Here is a 17,579-nt window from a genome sequence, read left to right on the forward strand (position 1 = left end):
TAGTGAGGCTGATCTGGTATTTGGTAATGGAGTCCACGGTGCCTGGCTCAACGTGTTCTTTTGACGCAGCACTAGCCGGTTGGTTCTCGGTACCAAGCGACAGGGCTGAACACGCCCGTACCCCAGCCTGGTTGATGTTTTTTCTCTTGATATACGGATGTATTTCTTAGCGCTTATCAAAACCATAGAGTAGCTTATAATCCCCCATTGCGGCCATTTTGAGACTAATAAAAACTTCTTTTAAGAGATAATATCTCAACTATATCGAGTTTTTGCCTGGTGGTGTAATTAATTGGTTATACTGTTACGTTACTTTGACCTCTGCAAGAAATGCTGATGCCTTGTACCAGATCCACAACCAAGAGGAGCCAAAGGCATCCTCTCCTGAGTCATGAACCAGTCAACATATCTTGCTGGGGAACCACGATGAGCTTGTGGGCTTTCTGATGGATCATATGCGATGCAATGCCAGCTTGAGTGCGTCAGAGGATCGGAGAAGAAAGATTATGCTTCGGAGTCGATGGGAGAGGCTTTTGGATTGGAGAACCCTTGGGATTTCAGGCGCGTCAGCTTCGTTTATCACACCGGTTCGCCTCAGTCACGCACCGCTATTTTTCTCTCTACGGTGTACACTGTACAATAATGTACATCGGTAGTCCATGATCCTAAGGGTGAAAGCCTGTCTGTCTGAGACATATCCAAATAAATAAATATGTCCAAGTCATGTGACTAGAGCATAGTCATGTGCCGAAATACTAGTTAGTGCCTGAGGCTTTAATTCCCCCGGTGGGGAGCAAACAAAACAAACCCAAACAAGCTGGGCTGCCGCCTTCTCGCTAAAGCTGGACTGGTCGTCACCTCACCGTTCCATTGCCTCTGGGTTGCTAGGATCGTCTCGTCATCTCTCCCCAATCTTCATCGCTTCTGTGCTTCAGGCTCTTTTCTTTCACGTCCTTCGCTTCTTCAACCTCATATATCTCTTCTCAACTCATCTGCGTGCACCGTATCCCTCCCAATCTCAATCTAATCAACCACTATGACTTCTGAGGTATGTTATTCGCGGCCCAACCCCTCCACCTGGTGTTATCAATCCACCACGAGCATCATGATGCTATCGCCTGCCTTTGCCCTGTATTTCTTTCCCCCCCCACCGTTGATTTATTTTAGATGTTCGCATTTTACTTAGTTTATGCTCTTGACTAACGATATCTTGCTTTCTGCAGCGTGAGAAGTAAGGGTCTAGACTATTGTATGCCCCAGATAAGAGCCGAACTAACACCCCTCCTCCTTCAGCAAGACGTTCCTCGCCCGCCTTTGCGAGCAGGCCGAGCGATACGATGGTAAGGCACTTTTGACTTTTGGACTGGTCTGAATCTCATGGACTAATGTGTGATCTCCCGCTGTAGAAATGGTCACGTTCATGAAGGTGAGCCGCTAAGCGCCCGCGATGAATTGTTTTGGCGTATCCTAAACACCACCACTAACTTGTCTAATAGGAAGTTGCCAACGTATGTGTTTTCCCCATATCAAGCTTATGAGCATCGTTTCCCTCTCGTTTCTCCTGTCGCGTTCCGAATAACTGACCCCTCTCAGATTGGAGGCGAACTTACTGTTGACGAGCGTAACCTCCTATCTGTCGCTTATAAGAACGTCGTCGGTACCCGCCGTGCCTCGTGGCGTATTATCTCCTCCATCGAACAGAAGGAGGAATCCAAGGGCTCCGAGCAGCACGTCGGCATCATCCGCGATTATCGCCAGAAGATCGAGACCGAGCTGGAGAAGGTCTGTCAGGATGTCCTTGATGTACTAGACGAGTCTCTTATCCCCAAGGCCGAGACTGGGGAGTCTAAGGTCTTCTACTACAAGATGTATGGTGTTATTCCTCCGTTGGGAGACTGGAAGTCAGTGGCTGATGCGACAAATAGGAAGGGCGACTACCACCGCTATCTGGCTGAATTCGCCTCCGGCAACAAGCGCAAGGTTGCTGCTACCGCTGCCCACGAGGCTTACAAGGTATGGGTTTATTCCATATTTTCTGGTTATCACTTATAATTTAAACTTACAAAATACAACAGAACGCAACGGATGTTGCTCAGACCGAACTTACACCCACCCACCCTATCCGCCTGGGACTTGCCCTGAACTTCTCGGTATTCTACTACGAGATTCTGAACTCTCCCGACCGTGCCTGCCACCTCGCCAAGCAGGCTTTCGATGATGCCATTGCGGAGCTTGACTCCCTCTCCGAGGAGAGCTACCGTGACAGCACTCTTATTATGCAGCTACTGCGTGACAACCTCACTCTATGGACTTCATCTGATGGCAATGAGGCTGAGAACCAGGCCGCCGCCCCCAAGGAGGAGAAGCCTGAGGAGGAGGCCGCCGCTCCCAAGGAGGAGAAGCCCGAGGAGGAGGCCAAGGCACCAGAGTCGTAAGGGCGGTGATCATTGTTTTACTTCTGTGTTGTATCAAAAAACCGCGTTATGCGCTCGGTGTGCCCCTGGGCGTACGAATACTCCCCCTGAAAGTGTTTTGCGGAAGTCTGTTGTTTTAGCTGCGTGACAGGTTTGGACCGGCACTTATTTTCCACCTGTTTGGGATTATCTGGGTCGGCCAGCGGAGTTTAACATTCGGAGAGCGGAGGAAAGGGGCGGAGTGGAATTATCTATCTCTCTTTTATTCTCTCTTTTTTATTCCCACCCCAGCAAGATACAGTGTGTTAGTTCACGTTTTTTCTCACTTATCGCCTTCCGCCATTTACCCCTTGCCCCTTTCCCTCATTGTCTTTTCCCATACAATCAAAGCTGATAAGCTTCAATATCCGGACCCTAGTAGTTGATTCTGTTCGCCGCTTCCAAGTGTAGGCGTGTCTTTTGGTCTCACTGGGTGATTGTGTCAGTCAAACCTGGTATTCCTGACAAACTAAGCTGGTTTTATCAGCCATGGTTACATATATGCATACATAACTATATACATATACGCTGTTGACCCATGTTGGTGGAACATGGTGGCTCCATTTGCTCGTGTATATTTAGGCGGAGTGTAATATATAGCACCTGCGCCTGGTAGATACTTACTGCTTATTATAATAATACTCACCTTGCATTGCTACTAGTAATTAGGCGATCAAAGGCAGAACCGCTACAATTATTTAACAGTCATGCTCTTATGGAGCATCATTCACCATTCTTGAGTGGTTAAAGCTGAAAATGTGAGAATGCAGTTATTCACAAACTGAAAGAAGATTCTATCGGATTGAAGTCGTGCTATATGTTCGCACTAAAAGCCAAGGAATATGTTCAACTTGGAGGATATAGAAAACATGGAAGAAAAAAAATTTGTCGATCTATAACCTAGACTTTCAACTGAAAAAAAGAAACAGGAAATGGTAGGTAGGTAAATACCATGAAAGAAGCAAGATAAAACAAAAGGAAACAACAGGACAATCAGGTGCGAGGAAAGGGAAATCACATAAAGTCATCGTCATCCAACCCATCATCATCATAAGAAGACGTCTCAATCCTGTTCTCTCTCTGCGCAACCAACGACACCTTCGTCTTCGCAGCCTTGGTCTTCTTGCTTCCTTTGTCAGCAGTTCGCTCCTCCTTCATCTTCTCATTGCTCAATGTCGTCAAAGTGCTAGCAATCTTCTTGATGTCTCCACTAGGCAGCTCCTTCGCTAATGCCTTCGTGAACTCCGGCAACCAAAGCGCATACTGTGGCTTCTTGCTTTGCAGTGCCAAAAGCGGTGCAATCGTACTCGTCACCTTAGCAAACTGATCCTTGGTCGTTGGCTTGAACAGCGACATGGCAGACAAATCCACCGCCTGTGTGGGATCACCCGAAGCATCATTCACAACAACCGTCTTGTTCTTGCCCCGGTTGCGGTTTAGATCAATGTCCCCAAAGAGATCCTCAGCGTGCTTGAGGTCAGAGTCCTTTTCGGTTGCGCGCAGACGAGCACGCTTATCGGCCTCATCCTCGTCACTGTCCGAGTCGTCGTCCTCCTCGGTGGCCTTCTGGCGCGTCTGCTTGTGTTCTGCTATCCGCTGCGCCTTGCTCTTCTTGTTGGCAGCGGCCTCGGCATCCGCTTCGGCTTTGGCCTTGGCGGCTTTGGCGGCCTTCTCACGCTCTACTTCGCTGTCTTCGGCGGCGTCCCAGGAGTCGAGAACCTAATTTCATAATTCGCCAGTTAGACGAGTTGTTCTCAAGATAATGTGTAAGGGGAGGGGTAGTTGAAGTATATACATCGTCTTCTTCCTCGTCATCGAATCGACGGCGGGCAGCAACGGGGGGAGGAGAAACACTCTCTTCCTCTTCTTCGTCTGTTACAAACGTCAGGTTAGTACGCGGCTCGCGGGGCACGATAAAGAAAAGTAATTTTGGACTTACCCCACTTAGATGGCGGCATGGTGGCTAGAAAGTGTTTAGGAAGAGTAGGGAAAGTATCCGAGGTGCTTCGATATATCGTTGGCCCTGCAGAGAGAGAACTTCCCGAAGCAGGAATTTGTCGTGGGCAAAATCGACAATCGTTGGGGAGGGCAAAAGTCGTTCCTTTGCCTGCAACTGTTCAATACTGTACCTGGTGGGGCATGTGGTGAGTCACGTGTAATTTTTTTTCATGCCCGATCCTTCAGGAATTCGCCTCATGCGAGCACAGTCAACATTATGATCTGAATACGACTACAGACACTGGTTGTTCTAGCTACTCTAAATTACGATCCTCTATTCAGTTGATTTCAGGAACTTTTCATTAGGCTACTGTATCATTTAATTGGCTATTAGATTCGTCATCATAAATGTTCCCCCCCACCTCCTGGCCACCCGCTACCCATACAGCTCAGTACAGGTGCTGTTTAGGGTAAGTGAGGTCAAGTGCCTAAGGCCTGACCTATACCAGTTCGGGGTCTGAACCCAATCATCCGCAAAATAGCATGTCTGATTGGAAAAGTTGGTTTCATAGCTGCATTTACAGGTTGACGGAGTTGCGGAACTTCTCGCCAGCGTAGATGGCGTTCTCGCCAAGCTCCTCCTCAATGCGAAGGATCTGGTTAAGCTTGGCCAGACGCTCAGACCGGGCGGGAGCACCAGTCTTGATCTGTCCGGAGCGCAGACCCACGGAGATATCGGCAATGGTGACGTCCTCGGTCTCACCGGAGCGGTGGGACACCATGACACCCCAGTTGTCGGCATAGGAGTCCTTAGCGGCCTGGATGGACTCGGTGAGAGTACCGATCTGGTTGACCTTAAGGAGGAGCGCGTTGCATGACTTGAGCTCGATGGCCTTCTTGATGCGGAGGGGGTTGGTGACAGTCAAGTCATCACTATTGTTTTGTTAGACAAATCAATTGAAAAAGCGAAGAGGAGCACGTACCCAACGATCTGGAAGTCGGAGGTCTTGTAGAAGTAGCTCCAGGCCTCCCAGTCATCCTCAGCGAAGGGGTCCTCGATACTGACAATGGGGTACTTGGAGGCGAGGGACTTGTAGAGGTCGGCAAGTTGCTCGTAGGTGAGCCACTTGGAGGGGTCGCTGTCGGGGTTCTTGAAGTCCAGGTCGTACTTCTTCTCCTCGGCCTTGTAGAACTCGCTAGAGGCAACATCCATGGCGATGTGGATCTTGCCGGTGTAGCCAGCCTGCTCAATGGCCTCGGTGATGAGGTCAAGAGCCTCCTCTGCGGTCTGGATATCGGGAGCAACACCACCCTCGTCACCGACATTACCGGCGGACTGGCCATACTTCTTCTTGGCCAGAGCCTTGAGCTTGTGGTAGACTTCAGCACCCTGGCGGAGACCCTCAGAGAACGAGGAAGCAGTGCTAGTCAACGTTAGTATACTTCTAAAGGCTACTTATCCGCAGGCCACATGCACGAAGGACTCACTCGGGAACAATCATGAATTCCTGGAAGGCCAGGCGGCCACCAGCGTGGGAACCACCGTTCAGGACGTTCTGGAAAGGAACGGGGAGGACGTAGGGCTTCTTGGTTCCAGCCAAGTCGGAGATGTGAGCATAAAGAGGGACACCCTTCTCAGCAGCACCAGCCTTGGCAATGGCCAAACTGACACCGAGGATGGCGTTGGCACCAAGGTTCTTCTTGTTGGCAGTTCCGTCGAGCTGGTTGAGGAACGCGTCAACCTTGGACTGCTCCTTGACGTCGATGTTCTCCTTGATGACGGCAGGAGCGATGACTTCGTTGACGTTCTTAACGGCAGTCAGGACACCTAGTCGAAGAGTATGGTTAGGAGCCCGGTCAGACGTATGGATGTATGAAATAACGTACCCTTTCCGAGCCACTTAGACTTGTCGCCATCACGGAGCTCGTGAGCCTCGTGCTGACCTGCGATTGAATGTTAGCAACATGGGCCCTCCTCGCAATTGAGACGTCTTCGATAGGTTACACACCGGTAGAGGCTCCAGAAGGAACAATGGCGCGGTGAAGACCAGTCTCAGTGACAACGTCCACCTCAACAGTGGGGTTTCCACGAGAGTCGTAGACAGAGCGGGCGTGGATCTTGGAGATAGGCATTTTGATGAACTATGAGATGTAGAGTTAGAAAGGGAGGGAGAAATTTTTCGCAAGAAGGAATTGTCAACAAATATGACAGAAGGCGGAAGGCAAAGAGGTGCTGGTAGTGGTTTAGCAGGCGGGATGTGGTTCACCGATGGCCCAAAATGAATGATGGATGTCAGCAGATGAGCGATGGAGTGAGTCACCGGTCAAACACTGATCGATCGAGGCCGCATGGACTCAAATCAGAAACAGACTATTGTAGAGGAATCATACCAATAAATCCAATGTCCAACTGGAGCAGCGGTGATGATGGTGCTGCGTTGATGATATGGAGGGGTCAAGCTTAAGCTGGTGGGATGGTGGGGTTGACAAGCACAAGGGTACTATAAGGCAGAAGAAGAAACGGAACTTACCAGAACTTTAGGGCGGCGAAAAGAGTAAAACAACAACAGTGAATGGAGCTACTGAGAGATGACAACTGGGATGGAAACAGCTGGTTCTTGTATTCTACGCACGGGAAAGCTCACGGCCAGTTCCTCCGGATCTTTCCAAGGTGATGGTGGGGCAGCAACTGCCTGTTTGTTGGCTCAGGAGGTTTCATTACGCTCTACAGCGAGATCTCCCGTACTCCCTCGGGGTAAGGCGGGTGGCAGGAGGCCCTGCGAGAATCGATTCGAATCATCTATACGCATTAATGGGAATTATCATCGTGGCCTATTCTATACTTCAGCCATCGTGAGCTCTCTGGAAGTACCATAATTATTAATATCGTAGTTAATTCTTCGTGACGCAATTAACTCAGGAGCATTCTGTGCACTTGTTCATACCCAAGTCTAGAGCTAATGCTGAATTTAGAGAGCCCTGACGTTACTTCATGGCCCTCCATCCTGATGCATCTCGTGCCCAAGGCCTTGCTGGCAACTCGGCAACTACATTGCGTAATGAGGGACGAAAACGAGAAAGCCGGAAGTGACAGACACCTTGGTGCCTGAAATCTGGTGCCGGATAATAGATACTACGGTATGCCTTATGGCCTTACTGGAGCCTTAATTATGGCCTGAATAAGAGGGCATAAAATGCTCATGTGACTAAATGCCTGGGCGCGAGCTTGAGAGAGCTCTCAAGCTAAGTCCAGATACGTTTCAATCAGCATCCCCGTCATCACACCGGTCCTCCCACAACCCCAAATACCCCCCTCCATCTGGTTCGTCGAGGCTATTTGGACTCTTCATTTGATCGATAACCCCTGTTGGCGTTTGATCCATCATGAACGGCGCCGCTGATCCCGAGAGGGAGCAGGCGCTGGAGGATTACAAGCGGAGCCTACTGGACCTCCGGGAATGGGAGGCCAAGCTCAAGACGCTTCGTATGGGCATCAAAGACTTACAGAGGGAGTTTGATATCTCGGAGGAAAATATCAAGGCCCTGCAAAGTGTCGGTCAGATCATCGGAGAAGTGCTGAAGCAACTTGATGAGGAGCGATGTACGTTCTCCCGCAATAGCTGCGTCGTTTTACCATATTTTATGCCGCAGCAGCTAACAAGAACCAGTCATTGTCAAGGCCTCGTCCGGACCCAGATATGTTGTCGGCTGCCGTTCGAAAGTTGACAGGGCGAAGTTGAAGCAAGGTACTCGTGTTGCTCTGGATATGACGACTCTCACCATCATGAGGATGCTACCGAGGGAGGTTGATCCGATGGTGTATAACATGTCTTTGGAGGACCCAGGACAGATCAACTTTGCTGGAATCGGTGGTCTCAATGATCAGATTCGTGAGCTACGTGAAGTGATTGAGTTGCCACTGAAGAACCCTGAGCTTTTCCAACGAGTTGGAATCAAACCGCCCAAGGGTGTGTTGCTATATGGACCTCCAGGAACAGGAAAGACGCTTCTAGCGCGTGCCGTGGCAAGCTCTATAGAGACCAACTTCTTGAAAGGTACACCAGCCGCCGCCGTATAAACCCCAAAGCCTCGCTAACATGACCTAACTAGTTGTCTCATCTGCCATCGTTGATAAATACATTGGTGAATCTGCACGGTTAATCCGAGAAATGTTTGGTTACGCCAAGGAACACGAACCCTGTATCATCTTCATGGACGAAATCGATGCTATCGGTGGCCGACGATTTTCTGAAGGTACTTCGGCAGATCGTGAAATTCAGCGAACATTGATGGAGCTTCTCAACCAGTTGGATGGTTTCGACTACTTAGGAAAGACGAAGATTATTATGGCTACGAATCGACCTGACACACTTGACCCTGCCCTGCTCCGCGCTGGTCGCCTGGACCGGAAGATCGAGATTCCCCTGCCTAACGAGGTTGGCCGCCTTGAGATCTTGAAAATTCACACCAGCACTGTCCAAATGGAAGGTGACATTGATTTCGAAAGCGTTGTGAAGATGAGCGATGGATTGAACGGTGCTGATCTTCGCAATGTTGTCACGGAAGCGTATGTTGTGGCCCCCTCTCCGCCCCCGCCCAATAACTAACTTGAGAACAGGGGCTTGTTTGCCATTAAGGACTATCGAGATGCGATCAACCAAGATGACTTCAACAGGGCCGTTCGTAAGGTGGCCGAAGCGAAGAAGTTGGAAGGCAAACTCGAATACCAGAAGCTGTAGACTAGTCGACCACAGATAGCATTGTCATTTACGGAAACATTGAACAATTAGCCATGCTATGGACCATAGCGTCGAGTATGTAAGATAATCACATTAGATATGAATCGTATTCCCATGAAGGTGCTACGTAGTGGACACCGTTTAGCCTCTCAGGGTGCTCTGTTAAGCGTTTGGGGATATTGCAGCCAAGACGGTTCCTCGCCGATATGCTCGGCCAATTAAAGCGAGTCCGGAATGGAATCACAACATGTGGCCACTCCCTTGAGAACAATCAATCCGACACAATCACAGGGACCTAGGCCACCTAGTATAACTGTTGCTAGCGGAGCTTTCTCCGCTACGAACGTGAAAACCTGTCACATAAAGCTGGCTGCGACGGGTTTCACAGCACTAGCTGCACGGTTGGTGATTCCTTGCTTCCTCCACGCGATCCTCGTCAAGTTGATCGGGTTGGCCTTGTTAGCTGACGACAATGCTAACATTACACCTGGTTTCTTCTAGAAATAAGGCGGCGATACTTACGTTCGCTCGAAACGTGGCGGCTGGGAAGCAACGAGAGCCCGATCATCGTTGAAAACACCACCTATGCTGAGCATTTAGACTAGAGCCTCGATCATAACCTCGACTGTCTTTGTGAGACCCTTACTCAATATTTGAGTGGTCGACGCGGCGATGTCTTTCCCGAACCCGAACGGCAGTCCTGCATACACTCCCTCGCGCTCTCCCTCAGACAAATACTGGCAGGCAAGCCGCAGCCCCGGGCCAAGCGGAGGACTGGGGGGTTACGGATTCTCGCAACCAGCTGGAGTCGCGAATAACCTGAACAATTTCTTTTCCGGCGACCGAACGCTTCCAATGTACAAGGATAAACCATTTTTTGCGCCGCGGCGGACGGGCCCAAGACTTCGACGGAGAAGGGTCTTCCAAGGCGTCATCCTTCTGGTTGTGCTGTTTTGTCTCTGGTACGTCATTACAGGGCCCAATAACCCCAATCGGTCGCCGTGGACGTTAGATACGAAGAAGGGTGAGAAGCTATACAAGTGGGTTAAGAGCTTGGAATCGGAACAGCCTTATGATGGCACACCATTGAAGAACGTCGATTGGGATGCGCGACGGGAGAAGGTTCGGGATGCGTTTATTGTCAGCTGGGATGGTTACGAGCAGTATGCTTGGGGTACGTTACGACAGAGCGTTTTTTTACGGCCTTGACTGCTTACTGACGGATGTCTCTGAAAGGCTTCGACGAGTATTTCCCAGTTACCAAGAAGGCTAAAAACATGGTCAAGGGTGGAATGGGCTGGCAAATAGTGGATGCGTTGGACACGCTGATGATCATGAACCTCACGTCGCGTGTACAGCATGCGCGCACATGGATCCACAACTCGCTGGAATATAACCAAGACCATGATGTGAACACCTTCGAAACGACTATACGCATGCTTGGCGGCCTTCTCTCCGCCCATTATCTCTCTACAGAATACCCCAATCTCGCGCCCATTACTGACGATGACATTGGATCACCGGGCGAGGATCTATACATCGAAAAGGCTACCGATCTTGCAGAGAGACTCATGGGCGCTTTTGATTCAGGCTCGGGAATTCCATATGCCAGCGTCAACCTCAATAAGTCCACTGGTATCCCAGCGCACTCTGGCGGTGGCGCTTCGTCTACGGCTGAGGCAACCACGGTGCAACTCGAGTTCAAGTACTTGGCCAAGTTGACAGGGGAGGCTGAGTACTGGCGCATTGTAGAAAAGGTGATGCAAGTGGTTGATGAGAATCACAGCCCTGACGGACTTGTTCCCATCTACCTTCACCCGGACACAGGCAATTTCAGGGGATCCAATATCCGCCTCGGTAGTAGGGGCGACTCCTATTATGGTACGACATCCCCAAAGCTACCTAAGTAACTGTGTGCTAATAAACCCCTAGAATACCTTATTAAGCAATACCTCCAGACATCAGAGGATATTTATAAAGATATGTGGCAGGAGGCGCTTGTCGGGATCCGCAAACACCTCATTACTTATTCAAAGAATGCCCGATTGACCGTGCTGGGCGAGCGACAAAGCGGCCTTGACGGCGACCTTACTCCCAAAATGGACCACCTCGTCTGCTTCCTCCCAGGGACAATTGCCCTTGGAGCCACAGGAGGTGTCCCGCTCTCTGAGGCTAAAAAATCGCCTGAGTGGACGCGCCGACACGACGAGGAAATCCTCCTCGCCAAAGAACTAACGAAGACCTGCTGGGCAACATACCTAGCCACAAAGACGGGGCTTGCTGGCGAAATCTCGTACTTCGAAATCGATACACCACACGTCTCGGAACTAGATCAATACCCCGATTCTACAATCGCCACGGGAACAAACCAAAAGGCAGCCGATAAAGACCTCCCTCTCAAGTCGCAGCCCCTCTACCCTCTTGCGAATTCTCAATCGACTCACAATTCCTGGCGTGAGGACATCATTATCCGCAGCAACGACAGGCACAATCTCCAGCGCCCTGAAACTGTCGAGTCTCTACTTTACATGTACCGCATTACCGGTGACGAAACCTATCGCCATTGGGGATGGGAGATGTTCAAGTCATTCGTCAAACACAGCGCCGTTGTTGAGAAATCCTCCCACTACGAAACCGAGTCCGGAGACGCGACAACGTACCGGATCATAAGCTTCAACTCGCTCTCGAATGTGAATACACTTCCCGCTCCTCACCGGGACAACATGGAAAGCTTTTGGATGGCAGAGACACTGAAGTACTTCTATCTTCTGTTTTCGGATCGCGACTTCCTTCCGCTTGAGGAGAATGTGTTCAATACGGAGGCTCACCCGATGCCGCGCTTCAAACCGACTGGGGAGTTGAAGACTGGCTGGGCGAGGACTAAGGCGCCTGTATAAGTACGAGTTGAATTTATAAGTTATAACTGCTGCTATTCTGCGTATGTACTGCAGATGCGTTTTGGAGTTCAAATTCATCGCTATTGTTAAATTTAGGTTGGGCTCGCTGTCAAGTACCTATAAACGCTTGAACAATGTACGACGTACGCCAATTGGTGCTTCGTATTATATACACCCCCAGGATATTATATAGTAGTAAATCAAAGACGATCCAACGCAGCATCAATCAATCTCCGATACCCATTCACGGCTTTCTCCAACTGCGCAACCGTAATTGACTCATGATCTCCATGAGCAACGAAAATACTCCCCGGCCCATAAAGATACCGCTTTACATCACTCCCCTTGTAGACCTTCAAGTTCGGCACATCAGTGCCGTAATTCACAGTCGTAACACCGAACCCAGGAACATCGGAATCTAGATCCTGCGGCGCATACCCACCAACACCACCACCGGGCCCTTGCGCAAACTCCACAGAGACATGGGGGTTGTCGTTCGTTGCATTCGCCACGGCCTTCAACACAATCTCCACTGCGTCCTCAGGTAAGCCCGCTGCAAGGCGGACAGCTACATTCGCGGACGCCGTCGCGGGAACAACATTCGCCGCTACACCGGCCTCAACTCGGCCGATGTTCACTGTTGTCCGGCCGTACTTGTCGCTTGCAGGCAACCCGCCTTCTTCAACAGGTGTATCGCCTAGTTTATCGACGACCGAGAGCGCGGGGAGGATAGCGCTAAGCGCACTCTCCCCAAGCCAGGGATACCCAGAGTGCGACGACTTGCCCTTCGCGTGGATGTGGAAGCTCAGCATGCCCTTGTGTCCCGAGACGAGGTCGAGGTTGGTCGGTTCGCCGAATATAACCGTCTTGTACCCGGCGCCGACGAGATCGGAGGGACTGTGCGGCGGTGGGTTGAAGGTTTTGTTTGAGGAGAAGGCGCGCATGCCTGCGCCGCCGACTTCTTCGTCGACGACGAAGAGGAGGCCTAGCGGGGCGGAGGGGTTTTCCTTGAGCGTTTCGAGCGCGGCAAACACTTGTGCTGCGACGCTGCCCTTTGCGTCGTCACAACCGCGGCCGGAGATGACGATGTCTCCATCGTCATTTTCGGTGGCAGAGTATGGGATGAAGGGCGGGACGGTGTCAATGTGGCTTGTTAGGAGGATGGACGGCTTTGAGGCGGAGGAAGATGGGTATGCGAAGACGTTGAATCGGGATGTGCGTCCCGGGACGGGCTGCTTGATCACATTGAAATTGTGGGATTTGAGATACGAGGCTAAGAACTCGCCGACGGCGGACTCATTTCCTGAAACGGAGGGAATTGAGACGAGGTCTCGGTGGAGGGAGAGGAAGGGGGAGGAGTCGATCAGAGACTCTGCAGTGAGAGCTGGCTGGGAAAAGAGCAGGGATTGCTGCTCTATAATTGCGCCAGCTGTAAGGCTAGTGATGCCTAGAGCAGTGAGGAGAGATAGCTTCATCCTGTTGTTGGGATACTTGCAATCCCTGGGTCAAGTGGCGCGCAATTGCGAAGTGTTGACTGCTGAGAAGTTGGAGTTGTATAGCGGGATTGTCGTTGGTGCGGGGAAAGGTCCACAGGGCACTTTCCCGCGGATCCGGCGGTTTTGGAGCAGATGATATTCTACAAAAAATGGATTACTCTCGAAAATGCGATTAAATGCTAAAATAAGCTACATAGTTCAACTACTCCAAATTATTCAGGAAGTTCTGTTTATCTTATGTTCTGTGCTCCGATGTCGGGGCTTACCGCCAAGAATAACTCCGGCAAAATAGCCACCGCCAACGGAAGGCTACGGGGAGCGGAAGAGACCCAGACTGCAGGCCCAAGCTGAGTCATGCGACTGAGCACGAAGGAAGTGACGGGGAATGGTTCCAACGGTTTCTTCCCGGGGCTCCGTCATCGTCATCGGCGTCATCGGCGTCATCTTGCGTCCAATTCCCTGCGATCGTCGGTAACTGAGCTTAAGCGAGCTGAGCATTTTAGTTAACGCACAGCTATGGATGTTACTCAGCTGTCGGTCCAGTGGAGAGAAAAGCAGAGTCTCACAGTCGCGCGGTGTGGTGTGGTCAAGTCTCAAGTTTATTAGGACACAGAGGGGAAAGTAGGATGGTAAGAGCCACTCGTTGACTCCAAAAAAAGACACCAACGCGAAGCACTTCTTGGCTTCTGGTCATCTTTTCCATGGTTCGGGGATTCTGGAAGCAGCATCCGCCACCCGTTTGTGTGGCTTTCAGGGCCTCGCCTTGAGAGGGTCAATTGGAGGTTTGGAACCATGGTTCAGAACTTCAAACAGAAGCAGTGAAGCGAACCATAACACGGCCTTGTTCGCCATGTGGGCTTGACGTCGGTACCGAAAAATTGGAATTGCCGACTACTAGGCAGCCACTCACAGCGAGCCTTTTTTAAAACGTATTTCTGAGCGAAGATTCTTCAAAACGCCGCGACGGAGCGACGTTTGGCCTACCACAATGAGAAAGTCCCTGGCGCCGGGAGGAATCCGTGGGTTCCCAGCCTTTTGAGGTCCAACCCTCCATCGTGCCCAGCCCAGGGTTTGGGCTGCGCCTCCGGAGAAAAAAAGGGTAAAAAAAGATCGGGGACACACTGACGCTGCTCGCTGGGAGGCCAATTGAAGATAGGACCAGTACCTTCGGACATATATGCATCAACGCAGAGACGGTCAGAATGTGTCTGTGGTCGACTTGATAGCTCATGGTATTTTTGGCCATTGCGCTCCTCATCTTGATGGGTCGCACGGCGCCAAAGAAGATACCCGGCGAGTTGGACCAGTCGAGTCGGCCGGAGTCTAGACGGATTTTAGTGCCAGATTCTTTTGTTGGGGGGAGCGGTTTGTGGGTTTGTGTTAGTTAGTTGATGTGTGTTTAGATTTGTGATGTGCAGCGCCGGCGTCATCTGTTTGCGACGGCTTGACGCTTTGGGGTGGGATGCGAAGTATGAGGGCGAGTCTAAAGTAGAGAGGTGCAAAATAGAAGCATCAAACCGGAGCGTCTATATCAGACAGCTTAAGCTAGGACTGTGACACCGGGTAACCAACGCTGTATAGCTCAGCCAGTCGTGGCAACAAACGGAACCCTGGGACGGTCGCGACTGGACGGTGGATTTTGTCCTGACCTGATCCTCTCTTGCTGACTCTCTCGTCGCTTCCGTTCGATGAGAATTCTGCGTATGACAGCTTCCTCAGGATTTCACCCTTGAACGCGCTCGCGAAGAGACTCTTTCTGATTGACTGCTGCTGCTGAGCTGTCACTGCCAGCCAACCTGAGCCAACTGTCGCTCCTCCACCAACGAGTCACACTCAGCGCGCTCCACGTTTTCCCTGTCGTCTGCCTGCCCGCGGTCACTGCTGCCCTACAGAGCGATTGCTTCCCCAGCACTGGCGGTTTCTTCCTTCTCAATAATAATAATAATTCTCAATTCTGCACCTGCTGCTCCGTGCGCACAGCTCTCGCAGTTTCTTCTTCAACCCCGTTGCCTTTTCGGCTGCCCCGTCTTTCCTCGACTTTACTCTCTACTTCGACCGCGTTGACAGCCGGAATTCCTCCCATCGCCTTCCCTCAGTTCCTATAACCTTTCTCCGCCACCTTCACCTCCCCGCCACTCTTTCATCTCCATCCTCTTCTTGAACTCTCCGTCTCTCCCGATATGATTGTTCTTCCCTAAATCCATCTCTTCGTCTCTTGTTCTGTCCTTCACCTGCCGCACGTGAGCAACCTCACTGATCGGCGCTCGGAACCTTAAAATTCACACCAATTTCAGAGTCACGATCCAGACCTAGCTCCAGATCGTCTGTCTACAAACACCACTACGCTCTGCAATGCTGAAGCTCTCGCAGCTTCTCGAGGCCAGGCGGCACGAGGGCATTGACACAATGCGCGACCTTTCGCCTCCCTCTCGCCAGCCTCCCCAGTCTCCTTTGACCGCATCCACTCCAGTCTCACCCGCGGTTTCTTTGTTTTCCGCCAAAGGGCATACGCGCTTCTCGAGTTCCGCGTCGTCGCTTGTCTCATCCCCTGGCCATGGCAACTCGATGGATATCGCTACTCGAAATCCCTTGACAGGCGTAAAAGAGGAGGAACCCTGCGGATCGCAGGCGAGGGATTTAGAGGAGGAATATTTCCGTATGCTGCCCTTGCTCCCAGCCTCATTTTTCCTCTTTTGCCTTTCCACTGTCACGGTTCTTTTAATAGTAAAAAAAATCCCCGACTAACAATTGATATACAGAACACTTCGATCAAGGGTTATCCGTCCCTGAAGATTCATATCTATCCACAGTCAGTACTTGCGACGGCTGCGATCTCACTGATGCTGGGATGGATACGGTTCACTCCCCGAAAAAGAGGCGCTCCGACAATGCCTCAGCTAACGGCCTTTCCCGAATTGGCTCGCGGATATCCACCATCTCACATCGTTGGAAGTCCAAACGAGCGTCCGACGGCCCAGATGGGGAATCGTTCTCACCGCAAATCCGGTCCCGGACCAACTCATCAGCATCTGTATTCGCTGCTAGCCCGACCACAGCTTGCCAGATGACCTGGGTTGATTCCGCTCAGATTCCTCCATCGCCCGCGAGGACCATCTTCGAAGACCGTCTCAGCGAATCAAATGCACGCTCTATCGACATCGCTAAAGCGAACCAGCCACAACTAGATGAGTCCGCTCCACAAGCTACGACACCTCTGCTCCCACCCTTTATGGGTGATGAGTCGGAATACCCCGTGTCTAAAATCCACTCCCCGTTGCAGTCACCGTCTGTTGCCGACGTTTCAAACGCCAGCCCAGATGCAAATGCACTTCGAGACCGCTTAGCTGGCCTCCCGTCCCCTCCATTGTCCACCAAGCCCTCAATCGCCTCTTTCAACCGCCCACGAGCCAGTACGGTCCGAACTGTTTCTGGGGATGTTCCTCCTTTGACTCTTTCCGATCCAAACGACGAGTGGGCGATTCAGCTCGGCCATGCTAATTTCACCATCCAGCCGGAGCCTTATGTTCCTGAAGTTTACAACGTCGAATCGTTCCAGCAGTTGCGGAGCCAGTGGGATTTGGCGCAGTGCAATTTCACGAAGCACCTAGTTCGGACCGGAGAACATTATGGTATCACGTCGAAGATTTACAAATTGACGCAGGAAAAATGGGAGTCGATTAACCGCGAATGGAAGCGGCATTACGATGCGATGCTCGCCCAGATCGAATCGAACGGGCCTGTGCTGAGTACGATCGAGTCTCACCACCGTGACCCGTGCGAGCAGGTCAGGATCCCAACCCTGCACGACAAAAAGTTTCCGGAGTTGGGCGATGGCGAGATTGTCGGCCCTATGAAGATAGCACCTGCAACTGGACGATGCCGTGATCGGTCGTTGAAACGAAATTTTTTCAAATTCTTCCAAGATCTCGTGTCTCGAGTCTAGGGACCTTCCGCCTCCGCCGACTTCGAAATCGCCACGGGCCCCGCGTCTATCTCAAAAAAGAAAAAAAAAAAAAAAGGCAAACAAGTTTGAGAGGCTTGGATGTACAACATCTT

At 51.1% G+C, this 17,579-nt stretch overlaps 7 protein-coding genes across 7 annotated transcripts; 4 read left to right on the plus strand and 3 right to left on the minus strand.

Moving 5' to 3' along the window:
• Window positions 1–1,036: 1,036 nt before the first annotated feature.
• Window positions 1,037–2,435, plus strand: APUU_41126S (14-3-3 adaptor artA-like protein; the record flags this gene model as incomplete). The annotated part of the gene is made up of 8 exons (XM_041704275.1): window positions 1,037–1,048; window positions 1,224–1,231; window positions 1,294–1,340; window positions 1,407–1,426; window positions 1,497–1,508; window positions 1,594–1,868; window positions 1,926–2,013; window positions 2,076–2,435. The coding sequence occupies 8 exons, from the start codon at window positions 1,037–1,039 to the stop codon at window positions 2,433–2,435; spliced, it is 822 nt and encodes a 273-aa protein (XP_041556876.1).
• A 1,032-nt stretch (window positions 2,436–3,467) lies between these two features.
• Window positions 3,468–4,411, minus strand: HCR1 (eukaryotic translation initiation factor 3 subunit J; the record flags this gene model as incomplete). The annotated part of the gene is made up of 3 exons (XM_041704276.1): window positions 3,468–4,172; window positions 4,249–4,325; window positions 4,393–4,411. The coding sequence occupies 3 exons, from the start codon at window positions 4,409–4,411 to the stop codon at window positions 3,468–3,470; spliced, it is 801 nt and encodes a 266-aa protein (XP_041556877.1).
• A 558-nt stretch (window positions 4,412–4,969) lies between these two features.
• aspf22 (enolase acuN) lies at window positions 4,970–6,524 on the minus strand (the record flags this gene model as incomplete). The annotated part of the gene is made up of 5 exons (XM_041704277.1): window positions 4,970–5,324; window positions 5,375–5,815; window positions 5,880–6,219; window positions 6,279–6,335; window positions 6,401–6,524. The coding sequence occupies 5 exons, from the start codon at window positions 6,522–6,524 to the stop codon at window positions 4,970–4,972; spliced, it is 1,317 nt and encodes a 438-aa protein (XP_041556878.1).
• Window positions 6,525–7,775: 1,251 nt separating this feature from the next.
• Window positions 7,776–9,130, plus strand: rpt4 (proteasome regulatory particle base subunit RPT4; the record flags this gene model as incomplete). Its single annotated transcript, XM_041704278.1, has 4 exons — window positions 7,776–7,992; window positions 8,060–8,446; window positions 8,502–8,958; window positions 9,010–9,130. The coding sequence occupies 4 exons, from the start codon at window positions 7,776–7,778 to the stop codon at window positions 9,128–9,130; spliced, it is 1,182 nt and encodes a 393-aa protein (XP_041556879.1).
• A 672-nt stretch (window positions 9,131–9,802) lies between these two features.
• Window positions 9,803–12,027, plus strand: MNS1 (glycoside hydrolase family 47 protein; the record flags this gene model as incomplete). The annotated part of the gene is made up of 3 exons (XM_041704279.1): window positions 9,803–10,304; window positions 10,367–11,011; window positions 11,063–12,027. The coding sequence occupies 3 exons, from the start codon at window positions 9,803–9,805 to the stop codon at window positions 12,025–12,027; spliced, it is 2,112 nt and encodes a 703-aa protein (XP_041556880.1).
• A 200-nt stretch (window positions 12,028–12,227) lies between these two features.
• On the minus strand, window positions 12,228–13,502 carry APUU_41131A (M20 family metallopeptidase; the record flags this gene model as incomplete). Its single annotated transcript, XM_041704280.1, has 1 exon — window positions 12,228–13,502. The coding sequence occupies one exon, from the start codon at window positions 13,500–13,502 to the stop codon at window positions 12,228–12,230; it is 1,275 nt and encodes a 424-aa protein (XP_041556881.1).
• Window positions 13,503–15,875: 2,373 nt separating this feature from the next.
• Window positions 15,876–17,466, plus strand: APUU_41132S (uncharacterized protein; the record flags this gene model as incomplete). The annotated part of the gene is made up of 2 exons (XM_041704281.1): window positions 15,876–16,179; window positions 16,283–17,466. The coding sequence occupies 2 exons, from the start codon at window positions 15,876–15,878 to the stop codon at window positions 17,464–17,466; spliced, it is 1,488 nt and encodes a 495-aa protein (XP_041556882.1).
• Window positions 17,467–17,579: the final 113 nt, after the last annotated feature.

Source organism: Aspergillus puulaauensis, chromosome 4 (assembly GCF_016861865.1).
Source record: "Aspergillus puulaauensis MK2 DNA, chromosome 4, nearly complete sequence".
Taxonomy (NCBI): domain Eukaryota; kingdom Fungi; phylum Ascomycota; class Eurotiomycetes; order Eurotiales; family Aspergillaceae; genus Aspergillus; species Aspergillus puulaauensis.